Here is a 25,087-nt window from a genome sequence, read left to right as displayed (position 1 = left end):
TGCGTGGGACCGCACAGGCCGCAGCCGCCGCACGGCTCGGCAGCGCCGGGGCTCCGAGAGGCTCCCGGTGGTCCCGGGACTCCCCCCGGGGCTCCCCCGCCGCGAACCAGCCGATTGCTCCTTTTTGTCCCGTGCGCCGCCTCGTCCCGCCGTGCCGCTTAGTCCCGCCCTCCTCGGGCGCTGATTGGTCAGCGCCCGGCACTCTGCGCTGCCATTGGTCCGCGGCGCGGGGCGTGCCCCGGTTTACCGGGCAGGGGGCGCGGTTGCCGTAGCGACGGCGGGAGCGGCCCCGGCCCCGGCCCGGCCGCGGCGGCGCAGCGGGACGAGCCCGGCAGCGCGGCCCCGGCGCGGTTCGGCCCGCGGTGGCTCGGTAACGGCGCGCGCGGCGGGGTGTGGGGGTGGCGGCTCCGGGGCCCGGTGAGAGCGGCCGCTCGGGACGGGCCCTTCCCCCCCGTGCGCCCCACCCGGCCCCACGCCTGGGACTGCGGGCGCTGATACCGCCGGTCCCGCCGGCGCGTTCGGTGTGGGGTCGCGGTGATAAAGGCGGCGGGTGCGGAGCTGGCCCGGAGCCCCGGGGGTGCGGCGGGGCGGGGCCCGGTTTGGCTCCCCGGGACAGCCCGGTGCCTTGGGACACTGCCCGCTTCCTCTGGAGGTTGTTCCGTGCTCTGGGAGCACTGCCCGGTATCCCCGGGAGGCTGCCTGGCATCTTGGGCTGCTTCCCGGTTAGCCCGGATGCTGCCCGGTGCTCAGGGATGGTGCCCGGTGCCCAGGGACGGTGCCCGGTGCCTAGGGATCAGTGCCCGGTGCCCAGGGATGGTGCCCGGTGCCCAGGGATCACTGCCCGGTGCCCAGGGATCGCTGCCCGGTGCCCAGGGATGGTGCCCGGTGCCCAGGGATCGCTGCCCGGTGCCCCGGTACCACCCCAGCCCCTTCCCGAGCCGTGCCAGGCTCTGATCGCCCCCTGGGGCAGGGACTTCACATCCCGGGCCCTACCGAGCCCTGCCGCTCACCCCCGGACCGGAGATCCCGGCTGCCGTTCCTGCCCCTCAATCCCCGTTCCTGCCCCTCACCCCCGTTCCTGTCCCTCACCCCCGGAGATCCCGATCCCGGCTGCCGTTCTTGCCCCTCAATCCCCGTTCCCGTCCCTCAACTCGCGGTGATTCCCGCTGCCGTTCCTGCTCCTCAGCCCCGTTTTTGCCCCTCACCCCCGTTCCTGCCCCTCACACCGTTCCCGTCCCTCACCCCTGGCAATCCCAGCTGCCGTTCCCATCCCTCATCCCCGTTCCCGTCCCTCACCCCCATTCTCATCCCTCACCCCCATTCCCATTCCCGTCCCTCACCCCCATTCCCGTCCCTCACCCCCGTTCCCATCCCTCACATCGTTCCTGCCCCTCACCCCCATTCCCGTCCCTCACCCCCATTCCCATCCCTCACCCCCATTCTTGCCCCTCACCCCCGGCAATCCCAGCTGCCGTTCCCATCCCACCCTTGGTTCCCCCATCCCACCCCAGTTCCCCTGTCCCACCCCCGATTCCCCCGTCCCACCCCCGGTTCCCCTGTCCCACCCCCGGTTCCCCCATCCCACCCCAGTCCCAACTCCCCCGGTTCTCCCTGACCCTCACCCCCATTCCCATCCCTCACCCCCGTTCCTGTCCCTCACCCCCGGCGATCCCAGCTGCTGTTCCCATCCCACTCCCGGTTCCCCCATCCCACCCCCGGTCCCAGCCCCCTCCCAGCCCCGGTACTCCCGTCCCACTCCCGGTTTCCCCATCCCATCCCCGGTTCCCCCATCCCACCCCCAGTTCCCCCATCCCATCCCTGGTTCCCCCGTCCCACCCCAGTCCCAGCTCCCCCGGTTCTCCCTGACCCTCACCCCCATTCCCGTCCCTCTTCCCCATTCCTGTCCCTCACCCCCAGCGATCCCAGCTGCTGTTCCCATCCCACTCCTGGATTCCCCGTCCCACCCCCGGTTCCCCCATCCCACCCCCGGTTCCCCCATCCCACCCCCGGTCCCAGCCCCCTCCCACCCCCGGTTCCCCCGTCCCACTCCCGGTTTCCCCATCCCACCCCCGGTTCCCCCGTCCCACCCCAGTCCCAGCTCCCCCGGTTCTCCCTGACCCTCACCCCCATTCCCGTCCCTCACCCCCGTTCCTGTCCCTCACCCCCGGCGATCCCAGCTGCTGTTCCCATCCCACTCCCGGATTCCCCGTCCCACCCCCGGTTCCCCCATCCCACTCCCGGTTCCCCCATCCCACCCCCGGTCCCAGCCCCCTCCCACCCCCGGTTCCCCTGTCCCACTCCCGGTTTCCCCATCCCACCCCCGGTTCCCCCATCCCACCCCCGGTTCCCCCATCCCACCCCTGGTTCCCCCGTCCCACCCCGGTCCCAGCTCCCCCGGTTCTCCCTGCCCCTCACCCCATTCCCGTCCCTCACCCCCATTCCTGCCCCTCACCCCCAGCAATCCCAGCTGCCGTTCCCGTCCCACCCCCGGTTCCCCTGTCCCACCCCCGGTTCCCCTGTCCCACCCCCGATTCCCCCGTCCCATCCCCGGTTCCCCCATCCCACCCCCGGTCCCAGCCCCCTCCCAGCCCCGGTACCCCCGTCCCACTCCCGGTTTCCCCATCCCATCCCTGGTTCCACCCCCCCCGGCCGTCCCTGCCCCTCACCCCCGGCGATCCCAGCTGCCATTCCCATCCCACCCCCGGTTCCCCCGTCCCACCCCCGGTTCCCCCATCCCATCCCCGGTTCCCCCGTCCCACCCCGGTCCCAGCCCCCCCAGCCGTCCCTGCCCCTCACCCCCGTCCCTGCCCCTCACCCCCGTCCCTCTCCCCCTCTGCAGGGCCAGGACCCACCATGAACTTCGAGGGGCTCAACCCCTCCCTGGCCGAGTTCGCTCCTCCCCTGCACCCCGCGCTGGAGCCGGTGCTGGACCCGCACCTGAACGCCAACCTGGTGGAGCTGGACCCCGAGGGGGTGGCCCTGGAGGGGCTCCCGGTGCCCGACCCGGTGCCCCTGCTGGAGGGCATCTACAGCGAGCTGCACACGGCCGTCTCCGAGGTCGGCGTGCCCGCCGCCGTGGCGCACTTCGACCTGCACGAGGAGATGCTGTGGGTCGGCAACCACGGGGTGCGTGGAAGGTTCTGGAGAGGTTCTGGGAGGTTCTGGAGAGGTTTTGGAAGCTCTGGGAAGGTTTTGGGGAGCTCTGGAGAGGTTCTGGAGAGGTTTTGGGAGGTCTGGAGGGGTTTTGGAGACGTTGTGGGACGCTCTGGAGAGGTTTTGGGGAGCTCTGGAGAGGTTTTGGGAAGCTCTGGGATGGTTTTGGGAAGGTTTGGGGAGATCTGGGAAGGTTTTGGGGAGGTTTTGGGAAGGTTTGGGGAGATCTGGGAAGGTTTTGGGAAGGTTTGAGAGATCTGGGAAGGTTTTGGAGAAGTTTGGGAAGATCTGGGAAGGTTTTGAGGAGCTCTGGAGAGGTTCTGGAGAGGTTTTGGGAGCTCTGGAGGGATTTTGGGGAGGTCTGGAGAGGTTCTGGGGAGGTTTTGGGAAGATCTGGCAAGGTTTTGGGGAGCTCTGGAGAGGTTCTGGGAAGGTTTTGGGAAGGTTTGGTGAGATCTGGGAAGATTTTGGGGAGCTCTGGAGAGGTTCTGGGAAGGTTTGGGGAGATCTGGGAAGATTTTGGGGAGCTCTGGAGAGGTTCTGGGGAGATTTTGGGAAGGTTTGGGGAGATCTGGGAAGGTTTTGGGAGGTTCTGGAGAGGTTTTGGGAGGTTCTGGGGAGGTTTTGGGAGGTTCTGGGATGGTTCTGGAAGTTCTGGGAAGGTTTTGGTAAGGTTTTGGGAAGCTAGGGAGAGGTTTTGGTAAGGTTTTGGGAGCTCTGAGGTTGTGGGAAAGTTTGGGAAGGTCTGGGAAGGTTTTGGGGAGCTCTGGAGAGGTTCTGGAGAGGTTTTGGAAGCTCTGAAGAGGTTTTGGAAATCTCTGGAGAGCTTCTGGGGAGGTTTTGGGAAGATCTGGGAAGGTTTGGGGAGATCTGGGAAGGTTTTGGGGAAGTTTGGGAAGATCTGGGAAGGTTTTGGGGAGCTCTGGAGAGGTTTTGGGGAGGTTTGGGGAGCTCTGGAGAGGTTCTGGGGAGCTCTGGCAAGGTTTTGGAAGCTCTGGAGAGGTTTTGGGTGGTTCTGGAGAGGTTTTAGGAAGGTTTGGGGAGATCTGGGAAGGTTTTAGGGAGCTCTGGGGAGGTTTTGGGTGGTTCTGGAGAGGTTTTGGGAAGTTTGGGTAGATCTGGGAAGGTTTTGGGGAGCTCTGGAGAGGTTTTGGGTGGTTCTGGAGAGGTTTTGGAGAAGATCTGGAAAAGTTCTGGGAAACTCTGGGAAGCTCTGGAGGGGTTTTGGGAAGCTCTGGGAAGGTTTTGGGAAGTTTTGGGAATCTCTGGAGGGGTTTTGGAAGCTCTGGAGGGAAAACCCCATAGCCTGGATCTGGCAGAGGACAAAGCAGCACTCGGCTGTGTCACACCAATAGGACAGGGGGTTGTGACATCCCTGTCCCCTCTCCTTTCAGGGCTTCAGGGCCACGTTGTGATTTTTTATTTATCCAGGGAAAAGCCTGATCTGCCTTCCCTGGCCTGGAGCACCCAGGAATGCCCCCATAACCTGGAAAACCCAGCATCTGGCAGAGGATGAAGCAACACTCAGCTGTGTCACACCCGCTGGGACACGGGGGTGTGACATCCCTGTCCCCTCTCCTTTCAGGGCCATGCCACCTCCTTCTTTGGGCCCACTCTGGAGCGCTACTCCTCCTTCCAGGTGAACAGCAGCGACGACATCCGCCAGATCCAGAGCCTGGAGAACGGCGTCCTCTTCCTCACCAAGACCAACCTCAAGTACCTGTCCCGGGGAGGCCTCATCATTTTCGACTACCTGTGAGTGCCCCTGGCCCTTCCAGCCTTTCCCTGATCCCTCCAGGGGTTGGGCAGGGTCTCAGGGGTGTCAGGGGTGTCAGGAGTCCCAGGGGTCTCTGGGGTCTCTGGGTGTCTCAGATGTCTCAGGTGTCTCAGGAGCCTCAGAGGTCCCAGGGGTCTCAGGAGCCTCAGGAGTCTGAGGGGTCTCGGGGGTCTCAGGGCTCTCTGGGGCCTCAGGTGTCTCAGGGGTCTCAGGAGCCTCAGGTGTCTCAGGGGTCTTGGGGGTCTCAGGGGTCTCAGGTGTCTCAGGAGCCTCAGGGGTCTCAGCTCTGTCAGGGGTCTCAGGTGTCTCAGGAGCCTCAGGGGTCTCAGGTGTGTCAGGAGTCTCAGGTGTGTCAGGAGCCTCAGGAGTCTCAGGTGTGTCAGGGGTCTCAGGGATCTCAGGAGTCTCAGGGGTCTCAGATATGTCAAGGGTCTCAGGGGTCTCAGGAGTCACAGGGGCCTCAGGAGTCTCAGGGCTCTCAGGGGTCTCAGGCCAGAGTCTCAGGTGTCTCAGGAGCTTCAGGGGTCTCAGGAGCCTCAGGAGCCTCAGGGGTCTCGGGCAGGGGTCTCAGGGGTCTCAGGGTGTCCTGCCTGTGCCCCAGCATGGATGAGTCCGAGGACATGCACAGCCTCCTGCTGACAGACAACAACACCCTGCTGGTGGCTGGGCTGCAGAACCACGTGCTGGAGATGGACCTCAACACCGTGCAGGAGACACAGAAGGTGTGGCTGGGCTGGGGGCTGCTCCCTGGAGCTTCTCTCTGGGATTCCTCCCTGCTCATCCCTGCACTTCCCTGCTCTTCCTTGCTCATCCTTGCTCTTTCCTGCTCTTTACTGGTCATCTTCGCTAATCTTTGCTTTCTTCCCTGCTGTTCCCTGCTCATCCCTGCTCTGCCCTGCTCTTTCCTGCTCTTTACTGATCATCTTTGCTCATCTCTGCTCTCTTCCCTGCTCATCCCTGCTCCATCCCTGCCCATCCCTGCTCATCCCTGCCCATCCCTGTCCATCCCTGCCCATCCCTGCTCCATCCCTGCCCATGCCTGCTCCATCTTGCTCCATCCCTGCTCCATCCCTGTCCATCCCTGCTCCATCCCTGCCTATCCCTGCTCCATCCCTGCCTATCCCTGCTCCATCCCTGCCCATCCCTGCTCATCCCTGCTCCATCCCTGTCCATCCCTGCCCATCCCTGCCCCATCCCTGCTCCATCCCTGTCCATTCCTGCCCATCCCTGCTCCATCCCTGCTCATCCCTGCCCATCCCTGTCCATCCCTGTCCATCCCTGCTCCATCCCTGCTCCATCCCTGCTCCATCCCTGCCCATCCCTGCTCCATCCCTGCCTATCCCTGCCCATCCGTGTCCATCCCTGCCCATCCCTGTCCATCCCTGCCCATCCCTGCTCCATCCCTGCTCCATCCCTGCCCATCCCTGCCCATCCCTGTCCATCCCTGCTTCATCCCTGCCCATCCCTGCCCATCCCTGCCCATCCCTGCCCATCCCTGTCCATCCCTGCCCATCCCTGCTCCATCCCTATCCATCCCTGCCCATCCCTGCTCCATCCCTGTCCATTCCTGCCCATCCCTGTCCATCCCTGCTCCATCCCTGCTCCATCCCTGCCCATCCCTGCCCATCCCTGCTCCATCCCTGCCCATCCCTGCTCCATCCCTGCTCCATCCCTGTCCTTTGCTGATCCCTGCTCCTATTCCTGCTCCATGCCTGCTCCATCCCTGTCCATCCCTGCTCCATCCCTGCCCTTTGCTGATCCCTGCTCTCCCCACCTCTCCCCCAGTACACCGTGGAGGTGCCCGGCATCACCATCATGAGGCAATCCAACCGCTTCTTCTTCTGTGGCCACACCTCAGGCAAGGTAACCCCTGCGCAGGGAGGGAAAAACCCCAGAATTTGGGCTCTTCCCAGACCTCCAGAGCCTGGGTGACCACAACCAGGCCCTCCCCTCTCAGGTGTCCCTGCGTGACCTGCGCACCTTCGTGGTGGAGCACGAGTTTGACGCCCACTCCGGGAGCCTGTCGGATTTTGACGTGCACGGGAACCTGCTGGTGACCTGTGGCTTCTCCAGCCGCATGAATGGCCTGGCCTGTGATCGCTTCCTCAAGGTCTATGACCTGAGAATGATGAGGGCCACCACCCCCCTGCAGGTCCACATCGACCCCTTCTTCCTCCGCTTCATCCCCACCTACACCTCCCGCCTGGCCATCATCTCCCAGACAGGTGAGGTCACGCTCTGGGTGGCACTTCTATCAAAAATTCTCTATTTTCATTTCTAGAACCTTCCCCTCTTTTATCTCAGAGCACAAAAGCTCTCACTGCTTCCCTCTATCACTGGTGTGGGGTCGTGTTGGGATTTTTTATTTGTCCAGGGGAAAGCCTGAGCTGCTTTCCCTGGTTTGGAGCATCCAGGAGTGCCAGGAATGCCCCCCATAACCTGGAAAAGCCTAACCTATAACTGAGGTTATGGGGTTAATGGGGTTAATGGGGTTAATGGGTTATGGGGTTAATGGGGATATAGGGGGTTTATCCATTTTCCACATGTGGGGTCGGTCCTGGTGTCCCCAAGTTCAGGGTTGGGTCCTGTGGGATTCAGGCTGGAGCAGAGGAGGATGAGGGGAGAGCTCACAAATTCCTCACTTTGCTCTCTGGGGTGGTGACAGGACCCAAGGGAATGGCTGGAGCTGTTTAGGTGGGATTTTGGGAAAAGGTTTTTCCTCCAGAGGATATTCCATGATTTGAGAGGTCAGGGAAAATGCTCTCAGGTGTTGAGATTTGGGGATTTGAGGAACTTCTGGGGTTCTCCTGTGCAAGGACAGGAGTTGGACTCGATGATCCATGTGGGTTCCCTTCAGCTCAGGATATTCCATAATTTGAGAGATCAGAGACAACGCTCTTAGATGTTGGGATTTGGGGATTTGAGGAACTTCTGGGGTTCTCCTGTGCAAGGACAGGAGTTGGACTCAATGATCCATGTGGGTTCCTTTCAGCTCAGGATATTCCATAATTTGAGAGATCAGAGACAACGCTCTCAGGTGTTTGGATTTGGGGGCTGGGGAACTTTTAGGCTTGTCCTTTGCTGGACTGGGAGTTGGACTCGATGATCCATGTGAGTTCTTTTCAGCTCAGGATATTCCATAATTTGAGAGGTCAGAGACAACGCTCTCAGGTGTTGGGATTTGGAGATTTGAGGAACTTCTGGGGTTCTCCTGTGCAGGGACAGGAGTTGGACTCAATGATCTGTGTGAGTTTCCTTCAGCTCAAGATATTCCACAATTCCAGAGCGCTTGGACAGTGCTCTCAGATGTTGGGATTTGGGGATTTGAGGAACTTTTGGGCTTGTCCTGTGCAAGAACAGGAGTTGGACTTGATGATCCATGTGGGTTCCTTTCAGCTCAGGATATTCCATAATTTGAGAGGTCAGAGACAACACTCTCAGGTGTTTGGATTTGGGAGCAGGGGAACATTTAGACTTGTCCTACACAGGCCCAGGAGCTGGACTCTGCTCCCTGTGGCTCCCTTCCCACCCAGCACACTCCACAAAGCTCATCCAAGCGCCGCTCTCCCACTTCCACCAGCGTGCCACCCGTGTGCCACCACCTCCTGCCTCCCACCCGCTCCTAGCACCACATTTCCCCATTTTTCCCTCCTCCCCAGGCCAGTGCCAGTTCTGTGAGCCCACGGGGCTGGCCAACCCCGCCGACATCTTCCACGTCAACACGGTGGGGCCGCTCATCATGACCTTCGACGTGTCTGCCAGCAAGCAGGCGCTGGCCTTCGGCGACTCCGAGGGCTGCGTCCACCTCTGGGCCGACTCCCCCGAGGTCACTTTCAACGCCTACTCCCGTGAGACTGACTTTGCCCTGCCCTGCATGGTGGACACGCTGCCACACCTGGACTGGAACCAGGACCTGGTGCCTCTGTCGTTGATCCCGGTGCCGCTGACCAGCGACGCGCTGCTCTCCGACTGGCCGGCCGCCAACTCGGCCCCGGCGCCGCGGTAATTCCCAAATCCCCGCGGAAAGAATTCCCAAATTCCCACTCTGGCAGAGTCCCCCTCCCTTTCTGTGTCCTAGAACATAGGGTGGAGGGATTAAATTAAATGAAAAGCGGGTTTTTATTGAAGGGTTTCAATAGGTGCACCTTGGGTAGTTAAAGTGGCCCGGAGGTTACACCCAAGATGTTGGTCATGAGTTTTTCACACTTTTATAAGTTTGGTGCATTTACATGTCAGGGGTTAATCCTCCAGTTACAGCCTCAGGTAATGGAGTTTGTTACTCCAGTTACAACCTCAGGTAATGGAGTTTGTTACTCCAATTACAGCCTCAGGTAATGGAGTTTGTTACTCCAATTACAGCCTCAGGTAATGGAGTGAGTTACTCCAATTACAGCCTCAGGTAATGGAGTGAGTTACTCCAGTTACAGCCTCAGGTAATGGAGTGAGTTACTCCAATTACAGCCTCAGGAAATGGAGTGAGTTACTCCAGTTACAGCCTCAAGTAATGGAGTGAGTTACTCCAGTTACAGCCTCAGGTAATGGAGGCATTTACTCCCAGTTTGCCCCCCTCAATTCACTGTTGTTTACATCTCTAGGAGCTTGAGCCAAGTGTCCTTGAGTTTCAGAGAGGAATTGTTTCATGTAAATAAAATGAGAGAACAGCAGCTGGCAGGTTGTGGAGTTGTAGAGTTATACCACAAAGCAGTACAGGATCTGAAAAATAGAAAAGCTGAATCCTAAGGCATCATTCCTGCTTGCCTGGGAAACAGCAGATGAGTTTCCTGTGGTGGAGGTGTGAGGATGGTGGGACATGGTCCAACCTCCCTCCCTCCCGCTTCCAGGGGGATCCTGCCTCTGCTCTGCCCATGTGGAATCTCCTTTTCCCCCATACCCAGCACTGCTGCCCTGGCACGTCCCTCATTGGGATGGAAAATGAGCCTGGGGAGGGGGGAACGCTCAGGACCCCCTCAGGGTGGGTCCCTGAGCCCCCCCTGGCTGGGTGGGGGATGCTGCTCTGAGTCAGGGGGTGTTTCCAGGCGAGCCCCCCCGGTGGACCCCGAGATCCTGCGCACCATGAAGAAGGTGGGGTTCATTGGCTACGCCCCAAACCCCAGGACCAAGCTCCGTAACCAGGTACCCGCTGCCAGGAGGGGGATTTTGGGAGAGTGGAGCTCTGCAGCCTTGGAGGGGATGGAGCTCTCTGCATGCTGAGGGATCCCTGAGCTTTCAGGACAAGAGGTGGAATCCCATCCCATTCCCTTGGGATGGCGCAGCTGGAGTTTGGAGGCGGCAGCTTCTCCTGAGCAGGGAAATGGGATGGAGTTGGAATTCCCAGCTCCATCCCTCCGTGGCTGTGAGGGCAGGGAAGGTCTGAGCTGTTGGGAGGTTGATGGCACGTCCCTCAGCCTTGGGAAAACACTGCCCTGTGCTTTCCCACAGTGACAAATCCCTGCGAGCAGGAAGGTGTGGAGGCCTCGCGCAGGTCCAGGGAGGGCCCCACTCTGCTCTGGTGGATCCCTTTGCTCATTCAGGGAAGCAGGAAAGCCCAGGAGTTGCTTGTGGGGTTTCTCCCCTCCTCAGGGTTCAGCTGCTCACCCCTTCTCTCTCCCTGCTCCAAGATTCCTTATCGGTTAAAGGAGATGGACAACGAGTTTGACAACTTCAGCCAAGTCCCTGAGTCGCCGATCGGGCGTGAGGAGGAGCCGCATCTCTACAGGGTGGCCAAGAAGTACAGGAAGGTGGTGGCCTTGGGGGGCTGCTCTGGGGCACACTGGGGACCAGGCTCCACAGGGAGGTGTTTTTTTCACCTGTCACATCATCTCTGCTCTCAGGTCACCATCAAATACTCCAAACTGGGGCTGGAGGATTTTGACTTCAAGCATTACAACAAGACGCTGTTTGCAGGGCTGGAGCCCCACATTCCCAACGCCTACTGCAACTGCATGATCCAGGTGGGAGCTGCCCCAGTGCCACCCAGACCCCTGTGGACCCCCTCCCCAGAGCCCTCCTGACTGCTGGGTGTCCACCAGGTGCTGTATTTCCTGGAGCCAGTCCGCTGCTTGGTCCAGAACCACCTGTGCCAGAAGGAATTCTGCCTGGGCTGCGAGCTGGGCTTGCTCTTCCACATGCTGGATCTGTCCCGAGGAGACCCCTGCCAGGTCTGTGCTGGGCTGGGCTGCCCTGGGGGATGGCAGAGGAACGGGGAGTGGTGCTGGGCAGGCAGATGGAAACTCCTGTCACTTGACCTTGGTGACATTGCTCTTGCCCCATGGCCAGGGAAGCAATTTTCTGCGGGCTTTCCGCACCATCCCGGAGGCGTCGGCTCTGGGCTTGATCCTGGCAGACTCAGATGAAGCCACGGGGAAGGTGAACCTGGGGAGGCTGATTCAGAGCTGGAACCGTTTCATCCTGACTCAGCTGCACCAGGAAACCCAGGAGCAGGAGGGACCCCAGGCCTACCGGGGGGCTGGCAGCAGGTGGGGCCCTGCCATGGGGATGGGACAGGGAATGAGCCAAGGTGGGGAGGGGGCCTGCTCACCAGAGACCCCACCCATCCCTTGGGAAGTTTTCTTGCCACTCATGCCTTGAGGGATCCATGGGAACTGCAGATCTCCATGGATTTGATCCCTGTGCTGAGCCTCTGCCCCCCTAAAAGCGGTTTGGAGTCTTTACAGAGGGGCTGGGAAGGTTGGGACTGCTCAGATGGCCGATTCCCCAAAATCTGCTGGAATTTGGGAGTTGTGGGTCCCCAGCTTAGGGATCTCTGCTGATCCCAGTGCTGTTTTTCCAGCAGCTTTGGCTCCTCGGGGGACTCTGTGATCGGGCAGCTGTTCAGTTGTGAGATGGAGAACTGCAGCATGTGCCGCTGTGGGAAGGAGACTGTCCGTGTGTCCTCCACGCTGCTCTTCACCCTCTCCTACCCCGACAGCACCGGTGAGAGCAGGGCCCAGCCCCCTCAGCTGGGTGGGGTTTGTCATCCAGGATTTTTCCAGCTGGAGCACACCCACAGCCGGGAGCTGCCTCAGCTCCAGGGATAGGTTTTCAACCAGCCGAGCTTTTGGCTTCAGAAAAGACACTTTTGGGGCTTGACCTTCTGGTTGGTGGTTGTGAGGAAAACCCCAGAGGTTTGGCTGAGCTCAGTTGGTCAAGGTTTGTGTGCTGGGGAGGTGACGTTATTCTCCTTTCTCCCTCCAGAAAAACCAGCCAAGGATTACGAGTTCGCCCAAATTTTAAAGCGCAGCATCTGCTTGGAGCAGAACACACAAGCCTGGTGTGAGAACTGTGAGAAGTACCAGCCCACGGTGAGCCTGGCATGGGGGCACAGGCACGAGGGGCTGTGGGACATGAGGGGGGCAGTTTTTCCCTGAGTCACCGGGGAACCTCCTGAGCAGATGCCAGAGATTCGGTTCCTGGCCCGGCTGGCAGCCGTGGGGTATTTCCTGGGCTCTGTGAATTCCTCTCGCAGGGGCAAGGATTCAGCAGGGAGAAACAATCCCCCAGGAGCTGCTGGAGCAGCTCTGTCGTTCTGGAAGTACCCCCAGGACTGCAGCCAGGCAGTGGCAGATGTCCCAAATCCCGCTCGGATGTCCCAAATCCTTCTCTGAGCCTCTCCAGGGCTCTCAGTCCCACCTCCCCCTCTCCCTGCAGGTGCAGACCAGGAACATCCGCTGCCTGCCAGACGTGCTGGTCATTAACTGTGAGGTGAACAGCTCCAAGGAGGCAGATTTCTGGAAGACACAGGCTGAGGTGGGGGAGACACTCCGGGCCCGTTGTCCCGGCACGCGGGGGTTGCGGTGCCCGGCCCCGCCGAGGTTCTCACTCTGCTCTCGCTGGCTCTGGCCTCTCTCCCTCCACCTGAGGACCTGGTGCAGTTGGGTCTGTGCCTTTGGAGTTGGAAAAGACGAGATCTCCTGGCGTGGCAGAGCTGAAGGGACTGCAGGAGTGACTTTTGTCCTTCCCCCAGCCCCCCGGGAGCACCTTGGGTTTCCCTTGCTTTTCTCCCTGTCACCAAGTTTAATATTTAATATTTTCCCTGCTCCTGGCCTGGCTGTCACCCACGTGTCCCCAGGGCTGGCCTGTCACCGTGTGCTGATGCTTGCCTGTGTTTCGTTGCCAGTATTCCTTTCAGAAAGCCATGATGAAGAGAGGAGGCTTTGACATCACCAAGGGAAAGGAGATCTCTCTTGGAGACTGGTAGGTGACAATTCAGGAGGAATTTCTTCATGGAAGGAGTTTGGACATGCCCAGGGAGGTGGTGGAGTCACCATCCCTGGAGGTGGCCGAGGAAGGAGTGGATGTGGCACTCTGGTCTGGGTGACAAGGTGGGGATTGGCCAGAGGTTGGACTTGATGGCCTTGGAAAGCTTTTCCAACCTCAGGGATTCTGGGATTCTGTTCCTGGGCTGGCACCTCTGAGCAGTGACACCTCCTGGGTGATTCTCTGGGCTATTTCTCATGTAAATAATGTTAATTTGATAACCTGCCTGTCTGAGGCTGCACCACATCCCCTTCGTCACCCACCTCGTGCCCCTGTTGTAACTGACAAAAGCCCCAAAACCACACTGGCTGAGCACCTCTCCCAGAGTCCTGCTCCAGGCAGCTCCAGCTTCCCTCAGAAATTTCAGGAAAATCAGAAAATCACAGAAAATCAGCTGGGTGTGAGTCCTGGCCTGGGTGACATCTCCCTCCAGCTCAGCTTTCCATGATTCCCCGTGCAGGAAGGATCTGGGGAACCCCGAGACGGGGCACTCGTATCCTTCCGTGGAGGAACTGAAGAACATTTGGATCCCTCACGCCATCAAGATGAGGTTGACCAAGAGCAAAGAGCTCGACGTGAGCAACTGGAGTGAGACTGATGAGGTAAAGTGACAGAATCACCGTGGCTGAGGTGACAGAACCACCGTGGGTGCGGTGACAAAATCAGGGATGAATCCTGTGGGTGAAATGAGAGAGGCACATGGGGCTGTGGGAGCAGAGCTGCCTCAGAACCACTTTGTGATGAGGAGATAACTCAGGGGAGCAGGGAAATGTCCAGGCTGGTGGTTTGGGGGCTCAGACATTGGCGGTTCCTCCCTCAGCTCAGCCCAACAGACGACCCCGAGTCCGTGTACATCTACGACCTCATGGCCACCGTCGTCCACATCCTGGATTCCCGCACCGGGGGCAGCCTGGTGGGGCACATCAAGGTGGGAGAGACCTACCACCAGCGCAAGGAGGTGAGACCCTGCTGGAGCCAGCTCCCAGGAGCCCCCCACCAGGGGGATCTGCCGTTCCTGGCTCTCTGAGCCAAGCGTGGAGGGTTTGACTGAACGTGCCAAGAGCTGCTGGGGCCCCTCAGGGGGAGGGAAGGGTTGAAGAAATCTTCTTCCCACACTCACTCAGGCTGGTTCCTCCTGGCCACGGGCACGGTGCCAGCTTGTCCTTGTACTTCCAGGTAAGGGCAGGGACGTCATCTCCCTTCCCGAGGAAAGGGCTGGTCTGGGCAGTCCTGGTTTCTGCTGGAGATGCCCAAGGCAGGAGTTCCCAGAGTGTGTCAAGGCTCCATCCCTGTCTCTTATCTCTTGCATCTCCCTGGAGTTTTGCTCAGGAGCTGGGCAGATCCCAGAGCCCGTCCAGCCCAATCCTTTCTCGTCCTCTGTCACCACCCAGGGCAGCAGGGATTTCCCCACGGTGTCCCAGGAAGGGCGGGGGTTCCCACATGGCACAGTCACACCCTCCTTTCCCTCATAACTGGGCAGAGGAGTCACTGCTCTGCCCTGGGGGGGCCCCTAAGGCTGTGCCTTTCCCCCCAGGGAGTCACACACCAGCAGTGGTACCTCTTCAACGACTTCCTCATCGAGCCTGTGGACAAGGTGAGCGCCGAGGTGACACCGCCGAGGTGACACCGCCGAGGTGGAGCCACCCGGGCTGTCCCTGAGCCTCCCCTCTCCCCTGCAGTGCGAGGCTGTGCAGTTTGACATGAGCTGGAAGGTTCCAGCCATCCTCTACTACGCCCGGAGGAACCTCAACTCCAAGTACAACCTCGTCAGTGAGTGCTTCCCCCCGCGGGGCGTGGAAGTGGCGGCGGGGCCGGGGCCGGCGGCGCGGCGGCGGCGGCGGCAGCGCTGAGCTCCTTCCCCTTTCCCTGCACAGTCAAGAACCCCATCGAGGCCAGCGTCCTCCTGGCCGAGGCCTCCCTGGCCCGCAAGCAGCGCAAGTGCCACGCCACCTTCATCCCCCTCATGCTCAACGAGATGCCCCAAGCCGGAGACCTGGTGGGGCTGGACGCCGAGTTCGTCACGCTGAACGAGGTGGGGGAGCTCTGGGGACAGAGGGACAGCGGGGACGTGGCACAGGGGTGGCTCCTCTGGGGATGTTGGTCACCTCGTGTCCCATCCTTGGTGGCAGGAGGAGGCTGAGCTGCGCAGTGATGGCACCAAGTCCACCATCAAGCCCAGCCAGATGTCGGTGGCCCGGATCACCTGCGTGCGTGGGCAGGGTCCCAACGAGGGGGTCCCCTTCATCGATGACTACATCTCCACCCAGGAGCAGGTATGAGACGCACCTGGGCTCACGCTGCTCCCCAGGCCACCAGGAGGGACATGGGCCTGCTCTGCAGGTGACAGTGACCTCATCTGGGCATGTGTGTGTTCTCCATGGTGACCTCCTGGATGTTCTCCATGGTGACCTCACCTGGGCTCCTGCGTGTTCTCCATGGTGACCTCACTTGGACACCTGGATGTTCTCTGTGGTGACCTCACCTGGGCTCTCCATGGTGACCTCACCTGGGCTCCTGTGTGTTCCCCATGGTGACCTCATCTGGGCACCTCTGTGTTCTCCATGGTGACCTCCTGGATGTTCTCCATGGTGACCTCACCTGGGCTCTCCATGGTGACTTCACCTGGGCTCCTGTGTGCTTTCCATGGTGACCTCACTTGGACACGTCTGTGTTCCCCGTGGTGACCTCACCTGGGCTCTTCTGTGTTCCCCACGGTGACCTCACCTGGGCTCCTGTGTGCTCTCCATGGTGACCTCACCTGGGCTCCTGTGTGCTCTCCATGGTGACCTCACCTGGGCTCCTGTGTGTTCCCCATGGTGACCTCACCTGAACACTTGGGTGCTCCCCATGAACTCCTCTGTCCTCTATGGTGACCATATCTGGACACCTGTGTGCTCCCTGTGGACAGCTGGGTGTACCCTATGAACACCTGGCTGCTCTCCAGGCACTCCTCTGTCCCCTTTGGTGACCTCACTAGGACACCCACCCACCTGGGAGCTGACCATGGACACCTGGCTGCTCCCCTGTGTCCTCACCTGGACTCCCACATTCTCCATGGTCACCTGGAGCTGTTGTCCTCTAACACCAGCCCCCTCCCCAGGGTGCTGAGAGGGAAACTGGGGAGGGGGCAGAGCCCCTGGGCCCTGCAGCCCCCTCCAGGTGCCCTGCTCTCTCCACAGGTGGTGGATTACCTGACCCAATACTCTGGGATCAAGCCAGGAGACCTGGATGCCAAGATCTCCTCCAAGCACCTGACCACCCTCAAATCCACCTACCTGAAGCTGCGTTTCCTCATCGACGTGGGCGTCAAGTTCGTGGGCCACGGGCTGCAGAAGGATTTCCGTGTCATCAACCTGATGGTGACAGCCTGACCCCCCTCCCTGGCCACGGTGGGAGCTGGGGTGGGGCTGGCAGGGGTCCCCACAGCAGCACCCTGTCCCCACAGCAGCACCCTGTCCCCTCCCCTGTGGAATTTGCAGGTAACCCCAGCGAGGGAAGAGATGAGAATCTCGACTCCATGTTTCAGAAAGGCTGATTTATTATTTTATGATATATGATATTAAAACTATACTAAAAGAATAGAAGAAAGGATTTCATCTGAAGGCTTGAAAGGAAAAGAATGGAATGAGAATAAAATCTTGTGACTGATCAGAGAGTCCGAGGCAGCCGGACTGTGATTGGGCATTAATTAAAAACAACCACATGAAAACAATCAAGGATCCCCCTGCTGCAGATATTATTGTTTACATTTCGTTCCTCAGGAGGACAAATCCCAGCACAAGGAATTTTCATGAACTCTGTGGCACTCCCGCAGGTTCCCAAGGACCAGGTGATCGACACCGTGTACCTGTTCCACATCCCGAGGAAGAGGATGATCTCCCTGCGCTTCCTCGCCTGGTACTTCCTGGGTCGGTACCGGCGCTCCGGGATCCGGGAAGGGGCGGAGCCCACCCCGGAGGGTCCCGAGCTGAGCCGGGGCTGTCCCCGCAGACCTGAAGATCCAGGGGGAGACCCACGACAGCATCGAGGACGCGCGGACGGCGCTGCAGCTCTACCGCAAGTACCTGGAGCTGAGCCCGCAGGGCGCGGAGCCCGAGGAGTTCCGCAAGGTGCTCAAGGCGCTCTACGAGAAGGGCCGCAAGCTGGACTGGAAGGTGCCCGAGCCCGACAGCCAGAGCAGCCCCAAGCGTAAGATGTCACCGCTGTCCCCTCCCCGTGTCCTCTGTCCCCTCCCCGTGTCCCTTCTCAGCCCGCCGGGTCTCCGCAGATGGGGCCGTCTGTATTCCTCGCTGTCCCCGTGTCCCCTCTCCTCCTGTGGTGTCCCCTCTCCCCCTGCCATGCCCCCTGTCACCCCCGTGTCCCCTCTCCTCCTGCAGTGTCCCCTCTCCCCCTGCCATGCCCCCTGTCACCCCGGTGTCCCCTGTCCCCTCCCCAGTGTCCCCTCTCACCCTGGTGTCCCGTCTCCCCTCCCCAGTGTCCCCTCAACCCCTGGTGTCCCCTCTCCCCTCTCCGTGTCCCCTCTCCCCTCCCCGTGTCCCCTCTCTCCCCAGTGTCCCCTCTCCCCTTGCCGTGTTCCCGGTGTCCCCTGTCCCCCTGGTGTCCCCTCTTCCCCTGCCTTGTCCCCTGTCCCCCCGGTGTCCCCCTTCCCCTCTCTGTGTCCCCTCTCACCTCCCCATGTCCCCTGTCCTCCTGGTGTCCCCTGTCCCCCCGGTGTCCCCTGTCCCCCCGGTGTCCCCTGTCCCCCCGGTGTCCCCTGTTCCCCGGTGTCCCTGTCACCGCGGTGTCCCCGCAGACGGCGCCGTGTTCCCGCCGGTGCTGGCCCTGTGACCGGAGCCCCCGCGAGGAGCAGCACCGGCTGCAGACCGGACACGCCTGGAACTGGAACCAGCAGCAGGCCCGGGGCTGTCCCCGACCCGCCCGACCCCCGCCCCGGGCCCGGCGCCCCGGGGCTCCCCTTTCCCTGCCGGTACCGGGAAGCACTGCCCGAACCCCGCCCCGCTCGCCCGCCGGCCCGGGCGCCCTCATAAAGCAGCCTCGGACCCCCGTGCGACCGTGTCCTCCTTGGCTCCGGGGGGCGGCACCGGTACCGGGGACACGGCACAAGGAGCCGGGCTCACCGGGCGGTACCGGGACTGGGGGACGGCACAAAGGATTGGGGCTGGCACCGGGGACACGGCGGGAATGACCGGGACCGGGGCTGGGAGCAGGGACAAGGTGCACAGCAGCCGGTCCGGGGCTGGCACCGGGGGCACGGCAGGAGTCACCGGGACCGGGCTCGGAACGGGACTGGCACCGGGGCACGGCAGGACGGACGCAGACCCGGGCATAGACGAGGCTGGCACCGGGGACACGGCAGGAAGGACCACGGTTCCGGTCGGTGCTCAGACCTGGGGCACGGCGGGACGGACCGGGACCAGACCCGGGGTACGGCAGGACGGACCCGGCCCACGCTCGGTTCAGGGCTCAAACCGCGGGCACGGAAGGACGGACCAAGACCTAAAAAAGGCGGTCCGGGGCTCAGACCGGGGACACGGCGGGACAAACCCGACCCCGGTCCCGGTCCCGGTCCCGGGTCGCGGCTGAGCCGGGGTGGGGGCGTGGCCAGACCGGTTATGTGGGCGGAGCCACGTCAGGCCCCGCCCTCTCAGGGCCGAGCGCCACGCGGCCGGGCCCTGGCAACGGTGGGGCCCTCGGCGCCCGTCCGGGGCTGCCCTCGGCGCCGCCTGCTCGCGGGACCGCTCCGCCGCGGCCCTCGGAGCCTCCCCTGCTGGTCTGACCGGTCCGACCGGCTCTGCCGCCCGGCCCGGCTTGGCCGCCGTCCGCTCCAAGCGGCCGTGACCCGCGGCGGTGCGGGCTGGGGGGGCGCGCCGGGACCGGCGGCGCCGCGGGCAGTCCCGGGGCAGCCGGTCGGTGTGAGGGGCGGTGGGAGCGGGACGGGAGAGCGGCCGGTACGGGGGGCGCAGGACGGGGAGGGGCTCGGCCGGGCCCGGGATGAGGGGGCTTCGGAGAAGGCGATGGGCTCGGCCCTGGGGGCGAAAGGCTCCATAGGGGGCTGTGAGGGATCCTGGAGAGGAGGGGGCTCTGTGAGGGCCGCTGAGCGCTGCCCTGTAGGGGAGGGGGCTCTGTGAGGGCGGCTGGGCTGTGCCCTATAGGGGAAGGGGCTCTATGAGGGCGGCTGGGCTGTGCCCTATAGGGGAAGGGGCTCTGTGTTCTGCCCTATAGAGGAGGGGGCTCTGTGAGGGCGGCTGAGCGCTGCCCTATAGAGGAGGGGGCTCTGTAGGGGCTCTGCCGTATGGGGAGGGGTCCCTGTGGGGCTCTGCCCTATGGGGAGGGGTCCCTGTGGAGTCCAGCGGCACTAACGGGACTCAGAGCGGACCGGGAAGGGGAACACCGTGGATGAAGAAGCCCTAAGGAGAGCCGGGCTCTGCGGGGCACGGGGGGCCGGGCAGGGATGGCCCTCGGGTGGGACGGGGTGTGGGGACAGCGGGGCCACCGGCGCTGGAGCTGCCCCGTGCCCGCAGGTGACAGCGGAGCCCTGAGGATGCGGGGCCGGGTGCCGGGAATCTGCGGAGCCCCGGGGATGCGGGGCCGGGTCCTGGCCCTGCTCGGCCTGGCCCTGGCCTTGGCATCGCTGCTGCCCGCGGCCGGAGCGCGCCGGAGCCAGGACCTGCACTGCGGAGGTGTGGGGGGACACGGGGAACAAGGAGGGGACAGGTGGGACACGGGGGACCAGATGGGATGGGACAGCATGGAACAGTGGGGAGGGCAGGACAGGGACAATGGGGACAGGATGGGACAGTGGAGACCGGGCAGGGCAGGTGGGAAATAGGGGAAAGGGAGAATAGGGATGGGGGAAATGGGGAGACAGGGCTAAACAGGGGAACAGGGACAGAGGAGACAGCAAGCCAGGACAGGGGGACAGGCCAGGGTGGTGGCACAGGGCTTGGAGGTGCCCACTGAGGCCAGCTGGACCTGCAGTGTCCCCCAGGGGGACAGGCTGAGGGTCTCCAGCCCATGGAGACCCTTCCCCGCACACCCTCCATCCCAGTGTGCCCCAGTCACACCAGTCTGGCTCTGGGCAGCCACAGAAGCACACGTGCCAGGTGTCCCATGTCACCGTGTCCCCCACAGCCTGCCGGGCGCTGGTGGATGAGCTGGAGTGGGAAATTGCCCAGGTGGATCCCAGAAAAACCATCCAGATGGGCTCGTTCCGCATCAACCCCGACGGCAGCCAGTCGGTGGTGGAGGTGAGGCCCTCCCGGTGTCCCCACTCCCGGTGTCCCCACTCCTGGTGTCCCCACTGACCTCTGCCCGGGGCCTCTGCCAGGAGGTGTGTGGGGAAGAGTCCCCATGTGCTGGAGACCCTCAGCCTGTCCCCCTGGGGGACACTGGGGGTCCAGCTGGCCCCAGTGGACACCCCCAAGCCCTGTGCCACCACCCTGGCCTGTCCCCCTGTCCTGTCTTGCTGTCTCTTCTGTCCCTGTCCCCCTATTCAGTCTTGTCTCCCCATTTCATCCTGTCCCCATGTCCCTATTCTGCCTTTCCTGCATTTCCCACCCTGTCCTGCACTGTCCCCACTGTCCTTCCCTGTCCCCTCTGCCCCACCCCTGGTGTCCCCACTCCCAGGACCTCTCCCTCCTCTGCTGACCCCTGACCAGGGCCTCTCCCGGTGTCCCCACTCTCGGGACCACTCCCGGGGACCCTGCTGACCCCTGTCCGGGTCCTGTCCCAGGGCCATCCCCAGGGACCCTGCTGACCCCTGTCCGGGGCCACTCCCGTTGTCCCCGCTCCCAGGGCCACTCCTGGGGTCCCCGCTGACCTCTGCCCGGGGCCACTCCCAGGAAACTCCGCTGACCTCTGCCCAGGGCCTCTCCCAGTGTCCCTGCTCCCGGTGTCCCTGCTGCCCTGCCCGGTTCCTCTCCCGGTGTCCCCGCTGCCCTGCCCGGTTCCTCTCCCGGTGTCCCTGCTGCCCTGCCCGGTGCTCCCGGTGTCCATGCTGAGCCCTGCCCGGTTCCTCTCCCGGTGTCTTCACTGCCCTGCCCGGTTCCTCTCCCGGTGTCCATGCTGAGACCTGCCCGGTTCCTCTCCCGGTGTCCATGCTGAGCCCTGCCCGGTTCCTCTCCCGGTGTCCCCTCTGAGCCCTGCCCGGTTCCTCCCCCGGTGTCCCCGGGGCCGCAGGTGCCGTACGCTCGGTCCGAGGCGCACCTGACGGAGCTGCTGGAGAGGGTGTGTGAGAAGATGAAGGAGTACGGCGAGAAGCTGGACCCGAGCACGCAGCGCAAGAGCTACGTCCGAGTCATCTCCCACGACGGCACCAAGATGGACCTGTCCGGGGTCAAGTTCGACGGGGATGTCACCTCCAGCCTGAAATTCGCGGTGTGTGAGGGGACAGGGGTGTCCTGGGGGGGAAATGGGGGGACAGGGACATGGGGACAGGGTGGGAGAGGGGGGAAAGGGAGGACAGGGACACGGGGATAGGATGAGACAGGGGAACAGTGGGGACAGGGGTGTCCTGGGGGGAAATGGGGGGGACAGGGACATGGGGACAGGGTGGAACGGTGGGGACAGGGTTGGAATGGGGGACAGGGACATGGGGACAGGGTGGGAAATGGGGGACAGGCAGGACAGGGACAGGGGGACAGGATGGGAGAGGGGGGAAAGGGGGGGACAGGGACATGGGGACAGGAGGGGAGAGGGGGGACAGGGAGGACAGGGACACGGGGTCAGGGTGGAACAGTGGGGACAGGGTGGGAAATGGGGGACAGGGACATGGGGATAGCCTAGGAGAGGGGGGACAGGGAGGACAGGGACACAGGGACAGGGTGGGAAATGGGGGACAGGGAGGACAGGGACAGGGGGACAGGATGGAACGGTGGGGACAGGGTGGGAAAAGAGGAAAAGGGAGGACAGGGACAGGGGGACAGGATGGGAAAGGGAGGATAGGGACATGGGGACAGGATGGGATAGTGGGGACAGGGTGGGAAATGAGGAAAAGGGAGAACAGGGACAGGGGGACAGGATGGGAGAGGGGGGAAAGGGGGGGACAGGGACATGGGGACAGGATGGGACAGGGGAACAATGGGGACAGGGCAGGACAGGTGGGAAATGGGGAAAGGGAGAATAGGGGCTCCCTTGGGCTGGTGGTGTCACCGGTGTCACCCTTGCAGTGCGAGAGCATCGCTGAGGAGTACGAGGACGAGCTCATCGAGTTTCTGTCACACGAGGCTGAGAACGTCAAGGACCGGCTCTGCAGCAAGAGGACGGGTGAGATGGGGGGCCTGGGGGGCTCTGCTGCTGCTCCTGGGGCTGTGGCTGCTCCCTTGGTGCTGGGATGAGCTGAGCTGAGCTGCCAGCCCAGAGCTGGGGGCTGTTCTGGGCTCTCTCTGTCTGTTCTGGGGGTCTCTCATGCTCCTTCAGTGCTGGGATGAGAGGAGATGCCAGCCCAGAGCTGGGGCTCTTCCTGGGGGTCTTTGCTGCTCTTCCAGGGGGTCTTTGCTGCTCTTCCAGGGGTCTCTCCTGCTCCATCACTGCTGGGATAGGAGAAAATACCAGCCCAGAGCTGGGGCTGTCCCAGGGGGCCTCTCCTGCTGTTCTTGGGGGTCTCTCCTGCTGTTCCTGGGCTTTCTCCATCTGTTCTGGGGGTCTCTTGTGCTCCTTCAGTGCTGGGATGAGAGGAGATGCCAGCCCAGAGCAGGGGCTGTTCCTGGGGGTCTTTGCTGCTCTTCCAGGGGTCTCTCCTGCTCCATCACTGCTGGGATAGGAGGAAATACCAGCCAAGAGCTGGGGCTGTCCCAGGGGGTCTCTCCTGGTGTTCTGGGGGTCTCTCCTGCTGTTCGGGGGTCATGGCTGCTCTGTCAGTGCTGGGATGGGATTTTCTGCCAGCCCAGGTCAGGGAGGAGTTGCAATTTTTTTCCCCAAATCCCAGCACCCCGTGGCAGTGCCTGGACCCTGCTGGCCCTGGGGTTGTTTTGGGATGCTGGGGCCGAGCCAGGGCAGCTGCTGTGCTGACTCTGTGGCCTCTCCTGGCGCATCCAATGGCCCTGTCCCATTCTGGGGCTATTTCCAGCTCACAAACACCCAGGTCAGGGCACGCTGTGACCTTCGGGCCACTGCAGTCCTGGCCGGGGCCCTGGACGGGGCCAGGGCAGGTCCCTTTGTACCTGGCACAGCCACCAGGACAATGCTCTGCCCAGGGGGTCCTGAGGGTCTCCACAGCTGCTCCTGGGGCTCCTCCTGCAGCGTGGGGACCAGAGCAGGGACAGGCCAGGCTGTGGCTGTGTCCAGACAGCCACATGTGTCACTAACACAGGACAAAGGCAGGGAAATGCCACTGGTCACAGCAGGGACCATCCCTGGGAGGGGACATGGCAGCACAGAGTCCCACAAGGCTCTGATGTGTCCTGAGGGTCCCACAGGGCTGTCATATCCTGGGGGTCTTGTGGGACCTCTGCATCCTGAGGGTCTCACAGGGCTGCTGTGTCCTGAGGGTCTCCTGGGGGTCTGGGGCGTCCTGAGGGTCTCATGGAGCTCTGATGTGTCCTGAGGGTCCCACAAAGCTCTGATGTGACCCAGGGGTCCCACAGTGCTGGGGGTCTGGTGCATCCTGAGGGTCCCATGGAGCTCTGACACATCCTGGGGGTCCCACAGGGATCCACCACTGAGGGCTGCCATGTTTTGGGGGACTCCTGGGGGTCTGATGCATCCAGAATGTCCCATGGGGCTCTGATGTGTCCTGGGGGTCTGGTGCATCCTGAGGGTTCCATGGGGCTCCAACACATCCTGGGGGTCTCACAGGGGTTTGGTGCATCCTGAGGGTCCCACAAAGCTCTGACGTGACCTAAGGGTCCCCCAGGGCTCCACCACACCCCCACTGTCCCCTGTTGTCCCCGCAGACCTGTGTGACCACGCGCTCCACATCCCACACGACGAGCTGTGACTGCCTCGGGAGCGGGGACCGGGACGGCGCCGGGAGCCACCGGGGTGTCCTTGGGACCCACCGGGACGTCCTTGGGACACACCAGGATGTCCCCAGAACCCACTGGGACATCCCAGAACCCACCAGGATGTCCTTGGGACCCACTGGGACATCCCCAGGAGCCACCGGGGTGTCCTTGGGACTCACTGGGACATCCTCAAGACCCACCGGGACGTCCCCGGGACCCACCGGGACATCCCCAGGACCCACCAGGACGTCCCCAGGACCCACCGGGACGTCCCCAGGACCCACTGGGACATCCTTGGGACCTACCAGGACGTCCCCAGGACCCACCGGGATGTCCTTGGGACCCACCGGGATGTCCCCGGGATCCACCGGGATGTCCCCGGGACAGACGGATCTCCGGGACCTCCCCAGCTGCCTCGCCCCGTGCGGAGCTCCCGTCCTATTTATTCCCCATCCGGGGCCACCGGGATGGCCAGGGGACCGGGGCCACCTCCTCGCTCCTGTTGGGACATTTCAGGGACATTCCTGCCCCGCTGCCGGGGGACACAGCGGGGCTCAGCCCCCGCGGGGTGGGGGGCTTGGGGACTCCCCTCTGTTTTGCAGGCAATAAAGGGGCCGTGGGCCCACCCGAAGGCAGCTCTGGTGCGGTGTGTGTGTGTGGGGTGGGGTGGGGGACAGCAGTGTCCCCACGGTGTCCCCAGTGGCTCACCCCTCGTGGGTGGCTCTGTGTCACCCCAAGTGACATGGGGGTCCGGTCCCTTGGCTGTGGCTGGTCACCCTGTGTCACCTCATGCCATCCACCATGGGGGTGCTGGCTCTCAGCTGCCGCCCGGTGTCACCCCATCCCGCCACTGAGAGGGTTCTGGCCTCTCTGCCTGTGTCACTCCGTGTCACCTGGCCAGGGGACAGGAGCAGCCATAGGGCTCTGCCCCTCTTCTGGCACCCTTTACCCCGTGTCA

General features: G+C 62.7%; 2 protein-coding genes across 4 annotated transcripts; both read left to right on the top strand.

The window, feature by feature from the left end:
- Positions 1-242: 242 nt before the first annotated feature.
- Positions 243-18,201, top strand: PAN2 (poly(A) specific ribonuclease subunit PAN2). Of its 2 annotated transcripts, none has more exons than XM_084223682.1 (26): positions 243-370; positions 2,840-3,126; positions 4,739-4,908; positions 5,532-5,652; positions 6,716-6,793; positions 6,888-7,155; positions 8,590-8,932; positions 9,967-10,063; positions 10,549-10,668; positions 10,762-10,881; positions 10,960-11,088; positions 11,207-11,406; positions 11,724-11,863; positions 12,125-12,231; positions 12,578-12,676; positions 13,047-13,123; positions 13,647-13,788; positions 14,007-14,144; positions 14,721-14,780; positions 14,866-14,956; positions 15,061-15,218; positions 15,316-15,459; positions 16,366-16,545; positions 17,001-17,094; positions 17,177-17,374; positions 17,979-18,201. In XM_084223682.1, the coding sequence occupies exons 2-26, from the start codon at positions 2,854-2,856 to the stop codon at positions 18,011-18,013; spliced, it is 3,582 nt and encodes a 1,193-aa protein (XP_084079808.1). In that variant the 5' UTR covers positions 243-370; positions 2,840-2,853; the 3' UTR covers positions 18,014-18,201. The 2 variants fall into 2 exon arrangements, with proteins under 2 accessions (XP_084079808.1, XP_084079807.1); XM_084223681.1 differs by having other exon boundaries at positions 11,721-11,863.
- Positions 18,202-18,845: 644 nt separating this feature from the next.
- CNPY2 (canopy FGF signaling regulator 2) lies at positions 18,846-24,752 on the top strand. Of its 2 annotated transcripts, none has more exons than XM_084223503.1 (6): positions 18,846-19,092; positions 19,708-19,866; positions 20,318-20,433; positions 21,365-21,562; positions 22,354-22,450; positions 24,079-24,752. In XM_084223503.1, exons 2-6 carry the CDS (start codon positions 19,728-19,730, stop codon positions 24,120-24,122), a joined length of 594 nt encoding a protein of 197 aa, XP_084079629.1. In that variant the 5' UTR covers positions 18,846-19,092; positions 19,708-19,727; the 3' UTR covers positions 24,123-24,752. The 2 variants fall into 2 exon arrangements, with proteins under 2 accessions (XP_084079629.1, XP_084079628.1); XM_084223502.1 differs by lacking the exon at positions 18,846-19,092 and adding an exon at positions 19,095-19,134.
- Positions 24,753-25,087: the final 335 nt, after the last annotated feature.

This window comes from Fringilla coelebs (assembly GCF_963513975.1).
Source record: "Fringilla coelebs genome assembly, chromosome: 30".
NCBI lineage: Eukaryota > Metazoa > Chordata > Aves > Passeriformes > Fringillidae > Fringilla > Fringilla coelebs.
Note: the sequence above shows the minus strand (reverse complement) of the source record. Positions and strands in the feature narration are given on the sequence as shown.

Bases quoted from the DNA above. Each gene is read 5' to 3' on its own strand.
- CNPY2 (XM_084223503.1), top strand. From the start codon at position 19,728: ATGCGGGGCCGGGTGCCGGGAATCTGCGGAGCCCCGGGGATGCGGGGC. The intron at 21,563-22,353 runs GTGTGTGAGGGG...TCACCCTTGCAG, and splicing joins CCTCCAGCCTGAAATTCGCG to TGCGAGAGCATCGCTGAGGA. The intron at 22,451-24,078 runs GTGAGATGGGGG...TTGTCCCCGCAG, and splicing joins GCTCTGCAGCAAGAGGACGG to ACCTGTGTGACCACGCGCTC.
- PAN2 (XM_084223681.1), top strand. From the start codon at position 2,854: ATGAACTTCGAGGGGCTCAACCCCTCCCTGGCCGAGTTCGCTCCTCCC. The intron at 13,124-13,646 runs GTAGGTGACAAT...TTCCCCGTGCAG, and splicing joins GAGATCTCTCTTGGAGACTG to GAAGGATCTGGGGAACCCCG. The intron at 14,145-14,720 runs GTGAGACCCTGC...CTTTCCCCCCAG, and splicing joins CCTACCACCAGCGCAAGGAG to GGAGTCACACACCAGCAGTG.